General features: G+C 33.7%; 1 protein-coding gene across 1 annotated transcript; it reads left to right on the top strand.

Moving 5' to 3' along the window:
• Positions 1-5,656: 5,656 nt before the first annotated feature.
• Positions 5,657-6,348, top strand: LOC131058059 (putative germin-like protein 2-2). The gene is made up of 2 exons (XM_057992095.2): positions 5,657-5,714; positions 5,813-6,348. Exons 1-2 carry the CDS (start codon positions 5,657-5,659, stop codon positions 6,346-6,348), a joined length of 594 nt encoding a protein of 197 aa, XP_057848078.2.
• The last annotated feature ends 3,436 nt before the right edge of the window (positions 6,349-9,784 follow it).

Raw genomic sequence — 9,784 nt, 5'->3', positions numbered from 1 at the left:
TACTTATTTATTTATTTTTCATTAAATTTAAAACAAATTAAGATAGAAATTTTTATTTGAATTAAATATACATTATTATGATAAAGATTTTTATAAATATATTAAATATTTTATGGAAAAGTTTTTTATAAATTATATAAATATGTATATTAAAATCATAAATAAAATAGAAACTCTATCAATTAGAAATATTTTAATTAATATAATGAAATGTCATCACACACAGGCATAGAATCCCAAGAAACCAACATCCTAACAAGCTAATATCAACTCTAAAATTTATCTAGAAGGAACATTCAGATACACTAACAAAGTCTAAATACGTAGTTGTTGTTGGTGCTCCAAAATGTTCCTTGTATTGTAATGGATTAGTCATATATGTATCCCACAAAATTATGATAGAAACATTTTACATCTACCACAATGAAAGAATAGATAACAATACTAAAAGTATAATAAATGTAAACCTAGGTATTTTGTCAATCTCCTAAAATATTATTCAAGAAAAAGATAACTGATATGAAAAAAATTACATGTTATAAATAGTTTTAGAAGAGTTAATCAAAGCTAGAAACTTGATTTTCAAGAGGATGCAATTTGAGAATATGAACCATCACATCAAGCAATTGGATGATGTTGAGTGTCGACATATTGCTAGGGAGACATGCAAGCTAAGGTGGTGCTTGATCATCATAGACCAATTCAGTGATGCCAAGTCAGTTCTTGTAGGTGTATTGAACCTAACTCATCAAAGGAGGAGCAAGTGACATATGGCATTACATCAAATATTATTCAATGTACCTAATCTCATTTCTCATTGATCCACATTCAAAGAGGGACATGTGCCCAAAGTGTTGTAGTTTTCTCATTGGTTAAAGTGGTTGTTGTTATAACTAGCCCTAATTAGGGTTTCATGGTTAAATCTCGGCCATTAAATTCAAATCAATCTCGGACATTCATTTGTATCAAGACTTCTATATAAGGTTTGCCTTCTCATTTTTAAAGGTTAATAGGTGGATAATAGAGTAGAGCAGAACTGTTAGAAAGTAGAGTAGGAGGAGGAAGCTAGAGATTGTTTCCAAGACTTGTTGAAATTAATACATAAGTTTTGTTGAAGATATGGTGGATGTTTGTGCTGTCTTTCTACATTTTGCATGGGTTCTTGTTACTTCTCAAAGTTAATTGAATTTTACTGATTATGATGGAGAAATGCGAAGATATATGATGAATTACTTAGTGCTCATACCATTTGTTATTTGTTGATTGCAAATTGTAGTGCATGGTTGGTCTAAACCTCATTGTTGAAATAGTTCGATTTTTTAGTATTTTTAAAAATGTAAAAAGTTCTATATATTATTATTTTTAAATTATATTTTGAATTTTAAAAATAATTTGTTTTAATTTATTTTGAAATTTTTATCTATTAATATTTATTGCTTTTAAAAGTTTATAATATTAAAATAATTAATTATGTATTTAAAAAATTTAATATTAAATTATATGTTTATGACTTCTTAAATATTATTCTTATTTAAAGGAGAATCTAGATCAATAGAACAATTTAGATTAAATTAAACTTAATGGTCGTTGGACATAAAATCGAAGCTATTGTTAATTCAGTTTAGAATGTGATTATTAACCACACATGTCATTAGAGGGATGCAAGGTTGTATGGGCTTTAGGATGACTTGACCTTATTATGTGTGGTCATAAGGTTGTTTGTAAAGCTAAAGCAAGGCAAGTATGGATATCGAGAAAATAATTATAGTGTGTAATTTAAGACTCCCAAATGTGAGAAATAAATACAAACAAGAGAAGTGTTGAAGTATACAACTTCTATGTAACTTCTTCCCTTGCCACTCTATCTACAAAATTCCTCAGATGTATTATGTACTGAGAAGTATAAGTGGATAATGCACTAAAGGATAGTGCATACGTGACAAAACACACAAAATGAGGTTATACATGGCAATTACAAATAATTCAATACTATGTTAATACTATTACTATTGGTTCAAAGATTTACAAAAGGTATAACCACCATACTAGGTGTCAACCTATGTTAACATCTTCATTAACGAGTTTGAATTACAAATTGGCCCAAAAATATCCCTCCCTCCCTCTCTCTCTCTCTCCCCTTTTGTATCTTTGTATCTCTTCTTTTCTATCCGTTTCTATCTCCTAATCTTTATCTTAATTTCTCCTTATCCCTCTACAACTATATCTCTCTTTATTTGTCCTTTTCATCCTCTCTCACTCTATCTAGGCACGTCTCACTCTCTTTAACCATCTATTTCTTTGCCACCTCCCTCTCTTCATTCCCATCTCTAGCTCTCTCTTCCTCTGTCACCCTATCTCCAGACATGTCTCGCTCTCTTTATCTATTCATCTCTCCCCTCTCACTATTGCAAACATAACATGAGCCTATTGGTAATGGAGTTCAATTATCTTTTGATTGAAAGGTTTTCTTTCACTTATGTTTGGTTTGTATTAATGAATGCACAATTGATTCAAAGTTATCCCTCGCTCATTCTCTCTCCCCCTCTCTATATATTTATCTCTTCTATCTCTATCTATTTCTCTCTCCTCTCTCTTTATCTCTTCCTCTCATATCCATATCCCTATTCTTCTCCATATCTATATCAATCTCGATCTCTATCTTCCTCTCTATATTTATCGCCTAACTCTATCTCCTCACTCCTTTATCTTTCCCTCACTCTTCCTCCTCTATCTCTCTCTTTATATCCCTATATCTCCCTCTCTCCTTCTCTCCCTATTTCAAACAAAACATAAGAATATTGGTAATGGAACTCGATTATATTCCCGGTTTAAGGGTTTTGTTTGATTGCATTTGTCCGTTTAAGTAGATGCATAGTTGATTTGGATCTATAATTTTTTCAAATGTTGAGACCTTTGTTGAATAAATAATATCATTTACCAAATGGTTTGCTAATTTATCTCACGTGTTGCACAAATATATGAAAAAATAGATCAATTTTTTTTAATAATCATTCCACATCTATTCGGCGTACATATTGCACACCAAGGTGCAATTGCTAGTTGTATATTCTTGACTTTTCTATTACACCATATCATTCAATAAAAAAGAGAATAGCGTTGATGGAAGAACCACAATCATCTGTAACCGCATAGGCTACCCATGCCTATTTGTATCACCTCCACATAGAAAAGTACCTAAAACCATGCTCTCTACATTAATAAACATTTTCTTACTTATGCAAACCATGTCATTAAAGGGTCCAAAAGTATAGGGATTCATTCAAAAAATATTCCTCACTTAATTGCATCCAATATTAGATCACTCCCGGTGTCCATGCTCTTACATGGATGTAGATTTACCTTTCGTATTAGTCATTTGTGGAAACTCAATGGGGAATTGGAGATTGTGAGTGTGGTATGAAAGACAAGGTAAAACCTATGAGAGATATTAAAAAAAAATGTACTCGAGTAGTTATCAAGAAAACTGAGATTATACTAGCGTAAAATATGACCAAACTGTTTTATTGACTTGCTCTTCTATAATATGAACCACTTATTATAATCATGAATCGATCAGGTGTAGAATTTTATTCCCCCTCTCACTCTATTTGTTCCTTATATTCGATTGTTGATCACTTTGATTTCTTAATTGTAAAAAGTTCATTAGTTAGCCACCCTTATCCAAAGAGAGTAAAAAGATAATTCTTGATAGGTAAACAAGGGATCATGGAACTAAACGTTTCCCAACCAAGAATCATCCCAATATATCACTTTTAACGCATTTTTTACTTCTCAAATTGAATATTTTTTATAAACTATTTATAATTGTCATATTATTTGATATAAAAGAAAAGAAAATTCAATCAATATAAATAAAAATAAATAAAATGAAATGTCTAATCAATATGAAATACTTTTCTCATATATTTGATTGAAGTAAGAGGAAAAAAATAATCTTTAATATTATATTTTCCTATTTAGTTACCCCAAACAACTAATTCATCAAAACATTAAGTTAAAAAAAATATTAAATAAACATATATCTCACAAAAATAATAAAAAATAAATCATCTAAATCAACTGTATGTACTTTGTTAAAAGGAGAATCGAGAGGACAATGCAGTCAACTGGACGAAAAGTTTTGGTGTCGAAAAATGGAAATAGACAGATCTCAAACATTAGAAAAAGTAGTAAACCTACTTTATTAAAGAGAATTCACTCACCTAAAGGTAAAATTTTGATCTCCAAAACTGCTAGAAAAGACACCTACTTCATTTACAACAATGCACTTCATTTACAACAACACACTCACCTAAAGATTAAATTTTGGCCGAGTTCAACTGTAGATGGATGTGAAAGAGACAATCTAAGCAACGCACTCAACGCAACGTGAGCAATGTTTTCGCACCCATCAACAGTTTGAGAATGAAGGCTCTTTTCTCTAAAATATCGCGGTTTACATTCATTATAGTTATGAGTATTGGAAGCGGTACGATTTTTAGTCACTGTTGTACCTTGACCCAAGGTAGTTCAAGATGCATTCAAACTACTCACCCATGACATTCTGAAAATCAGACATCAACGTCTTAATAAGGTTATATCTTATAGAGGTGATGGATTCTAGTGAATTGTAATGTCAAAACCGGATTCTATTTCCGCTACCCATCTACCCTCTAGGGTTTGGAAAAATAAAACGATCTTAAATAATTCTAAATACTAGATCCCTTGGACAACATGGTCTCTTCCAAGATGGGATTCTCAACACCACCAAAAAGTTTTTTTTCTTGTAGAATACCTCTCCAAAATCTATCTTCTTATACATTTATCCTCCATAAATTGGTTCTTATGTTTGCATATGTTGTCTTAAACCTATAATTTAGGTCTCCAAAACTGCTAAAGAAAAGTAATACACCTACTTGACTTCAAAATTGTAGATGGATGTGAAATAGATATTCTAATCAACGCATTCAATGTAAAGTAAATGAACATAAGTTATTTTGAGCAATGTTTTTCTGTCCTAGAACATAGACAATCTGAGAAATAAACATTGAATAACATAAATTAATTTAAATGACGAGAGATAAAAATCTCATTGAAAAAGGGTACAAAGCATGGACAGTCTTTAGGCCAATATCCAACTCCAAGAAAGAAACTTTCCTCTCATACCGATTCTCCCACGGTGGAGAAAGATTTATATATTGTTTCCTTTGAAGAAGCCCACCGTTCCAATTAAGTCTAAACAATTCCACATTACTAAAATGATGGCGATGGCGAGAATACGTGTAAGGCAGGAGGTAAGTTGATCTTGAGATAGGCATACGCAGCAGGGCAGGGAGAAGATAGAAAATTTCAACGTTAATGAAAGGATGGTGAGAATACATCTGCGGTAGCAGGCGAGACAACCACATGCAGTAAGACTTAGTGTGACGTAAGGAAAAGAGCAACAACTCTGGAAGGATCCGTGAAATATACGGAGTCAAGATGAATTAGTCTTTGCGGAGAGTTATGGTTTGGGCTATATAAAGCGTGTAATGGGTTTGTAATAGACATTCATATCCTGATCTCTTGTGTCTGCGTTTCTATTACAATGGCTAACCGCATGATTTACTTCACGTTGGGACTTTTTCTGTTGATATGCTGTTACAGCGACAGGGTCATGGCAGGGGATCCGGATCCCTTGCAAGATTTCTGCGTTGCAGATGAGGAAAGCAACGGTGAGTGAGAATATTTATACATAAACAATGATAATGATTTGCTTATTAGACGAGTCGAGTTACTAACAGACAGATTGATTTGATCTTGTTTTAAACAGTTTTGGTGAACGGGTTCGTTTGCAAAGACCCAATGCAAGTTTCAGCAAACGATTTCTTCTTCCGGGGACTTGGGCAGGCAGGGAACACCGACAATGATGTGGGCTCCAACGTAACGATGGCGAACGTTAAACAGATACCAGGCCTCAATACGTTTGGAATATCGTTGGTCCGCATCGACTACGCAGTGGGTGGAATAAATCCTCCTCACACACACCCAAGAGCCACCGAAGTTCTTGTTTTACTGGAAGGCCAGCTTCTTGTGGGTTTCATTGACACCAGCAACAAATTTTTCAGCAAAACTTTGGAGAAGGGAGATGTGTTTGTGTTTCCAAAGGCACTTGTTCATTTCCAGCAGAATGTGGGGCATGAAAATGCAGTGGCCATAGCTGGATTGAGCAGCCAGTTTCCCGGAGTTCAGACAATCGCCAATTCTCTGTTTGCGGCGAATCCCCCTCTCCCCGATTCCGTTTTGAGCAAGGCCTTCCGCATCACCCAGGAACTGGTGAATTACATTCAAAAGAAATTCGCATACTAAACAAAACAAACAAGAGGTCTCCCAATGAAGACCGTCTTTCCCAATTCTTTTTTCTCACCGTTGAATAAAACTATCATTTTAGGGTTATTGGCGTCCTCTTGTGCCATTCATAGCATCTGTTTTGGACATCAGCATGTCCTCATCATATTCCAAAGATTGAAAATTAACCGTTGAATAAAACTATCATTTTAGGGTTATTGGCGTCCTCTTGTGCCATTCATAGCATCTGTTTTGGACATCAGTATGTCCTCATCATATTCCAAAGATTGAAAATTAAATATTGATGTCGTTTTGTCCCTTTGATGACAACATTAAAATTTCACTTTGCTGTAACACATTTTAAGGTAAGTTGTAAGCGCATTTTGAATATAATTTCCAATATCTCAAGGTATTTGTTGATTGATACGAAGAAGATAAAAGTGTCGTCATATTGAGAAATTGGCAATCGCATTTCCATCAAGAATAAGATAATAGATATAACTCATACATTATCAGTGAGATCTGCAAATATCATAATCTTCTACTTTTCCCATGCATTTATAAATGATCTAATAAAATAGAGCTTCATACATCAGTTCATTCTAAAGCTTCACGACCTCTTCTTTCATGCCTTCGATGTCTATATAACCTATGTCTTTGAAGCTTGCTCATTTTCATTCTATGCAACTACTGCAGATACTCAAATTCTTAAGAAACTGCAACAATAATGTCTTGAGTTGATGAAAAACATAGTACATGCTCACAACAAAAAAGAAGCATATTTCAAATACATAAATCTTATTCAATCAACATACTCTTTATTAAATAGTCTTGTGGTATTACAGGGGTGACATATTGTTATAAATCACAAAGGGGTGCGAAATATTATGTATAACATTGTAGGCACAAAATTTGACCACATACAAAATTTCAAGACAAGTGGAAGGTGTAGATGTAGAAGATACCAATTTTGGCTTTCTGAATGTTCACATCAGTAGCATAGTGCATTGGATCGGCACATAAGTGAAGAGAACAAAAATCAGCGATGGTGAGATTAGAATGGAATATTCGATTTGATTATCGATCGGTTGGTATTGGAGAAAGTTTTCTACATGATTTATTTAGGGAAGTGCTAATTTGTTTTAGACAAGTGCATGTATTTTATTCCATATTTGATAGCTAGGTGCATGTTTTTTATTCTAGGTTTTGATTGAGGTTGACAAGGAAGTGAACGCTATTTGGTTGCATAGTTTAGCTTGGGGGAAGACATTGAAAAGAGAGACTATAAAATAATGAAGATATCAATCAATAGATTTGGATGAAGAAAAACGTCGAGTAATAAGATGGTGCAACACTTGGAAATGGAGATTCTAGATTTCAACTCATGGAAACATAAGTTTTGTCATTGGAGAGAATTAGTCAATGAGCGTAGAACTCGAGCATATTGTTAAGCAAGCTCTTTCCACAAGAATACAATATTGTACGAAATTACATAAGTGCTAGGTAATGTCCACTTTGTATTTAAGACTCAAATTGAGAAGTTGGCTTGTGAATCTTGCATTTAATTGATACTAGAGATGAGGGTACAACTCCATTCTTTTCAATATTTTTTATTGGGTTACACCAAGGAAAGATCTAAATCACTAGTCACTATTTTATATTCTATTGAGTCCTACACGCTTACTTTCATTTTATGCCACCAGTATGTATATGTGAGCATTTAAGAAAACATATAAAGCACATTTTAAGTGATAAAAACACAACCTTTGCTCATATCTACAAATAGAAGCCGAGTTTAGTTACATGAACCACACGAAGCATTACACTCCTTGCGCACTCCTGGTCTTATGGAATTAGAGGAGTCACATTATGGTATGAAGCATAAAAGGGCGCGAGTATAACATCGTTGGTATTTACATGAGAATGTACACAATTGCAAGACAAGTGAAAGATGTAGATGGAAACACGTTAGAAATAAAAATGTCTATTTTTTTCTATATCAATGTTGGTTTCAGTACCACCAATTTTATACCAATACAATATGGGATCATACCTTAAAAAATGTTGGTTTATGTAGCATATATAATCATACCATCTCATAAATCAATGTAAACCTTGAAATGGAGGAAACAAGATCCTACGATTGACCAATGTAAGCTAGAAGATCTTAGTTGACACAACATAATTAGTAATAAGAATAGGACTAGTTGTTGTCTTTAAGGAAGGGATACGAAATTAGGTTCCTGTTCCTTTTGTTGCATGAGATGGAGACAGTGAAGTGTCTATAGATGAACTAGTCTAACAATGGTAAAATGACTAAGTTTTATAGAATGTAGTAGATACAAGATGAAATATAGAAAGAGTAAGACATATCTGAGATGGAGACATAGAGAGGAAATTGGGACTGTAATATGAAGCTAATTGTACTAGAGAGAAACGTTGGAGATCCGTGTCTAAAGTTGAGGGAAAATTGAGAGATGATCGAAAATGAAATCGACAATATTTGATCACTTGCCTCTTAAAAATATGGGTCAATGACTGCTGGGTGCCCTGTTCTTAGGGTTTTCGTTCAATCAATGTTTTGTGATGCCTGCTAATGTCTGGTCTACTTTTCTTTAACTTTCTTGTTATCGGATTTGGACCTGTAGATAGAGAAAATTGGGAGAAATGGTTATTTCATATAAGGGATTACCTTATCCAAACCGCGTATTAGTGTTCTCTCTTCAACAATGATAATGATGAGATAGGATGCATGCCCCCACAAGAAAAGAGGCTAAGAAAATGATAAATGGTGAAATGATGACACCTTATCTTAGGTACGAATTACATAATACACTTGATCATAATTGCTATAGCATATATTTCAATGATTGAATAATCAAATTGGGACTTCTTTATCGTTTCGCTCCCTGAATGCTTGATTGACTAGGTTTTTTGGTTTTCTATATTGAGTACATTGATTCCTAGAATGGGAAAGGGAGTTGTGTTTATATGAAGTTCACACCTTTTCGAAACATTTTGTTGTGATGGGACAACAAAACAAATTAGATTCATGCAAATTACAAGGTCCACTTTCATCTCTCAACAGTTGAGCCTATTTTAACAAAATAGGGGTGTTGGGTGCACTAGTCCTTGAAAAATGTGCTAGTTAAAAGTTCACCAACAGGGGAAATAACCTGGTTTTCCAAAGCAATCTGAACATTAGGTACACACACGAATAAACCAGGCACACACAAAAAAATAGAAGAAAACCACATAGAAAACCATGCTGAAGAAGACCGTAGTCTACAAAAGGATAAACACTTGTGCAAGAGAAAACTCGTGACTTGTGCAAAATCGACGAGCTCCAAATGACCTTTTTGTGGGTTTGAGCAATTTCACTTACTATAGATTAACGTTTGCTCGCACCTCCATGAACCCAAAATAGCCTACGCCAATTTTTCAAGCTATGTGTTGT

This window comes from Cryptomeria japonica, unplaced genomic scaffold, assembly GCF_030272615.1.
Source record: "Cryptomeria japonica unplaced genomic scaffold, Sugi_1.0 HiC_scaffold_84, whole genome shotgun sequence".
Taxonomy (NCBI): Eukaryota; Viridiplantae; Streptophyta; class Pinopsida; order Cupressales; family Cupressaceae; genus Cryptomeria; species Cryptomeria japonica.
This window is presented reverse-complemented; position numbering and strand designations above follow the sequence as displayed.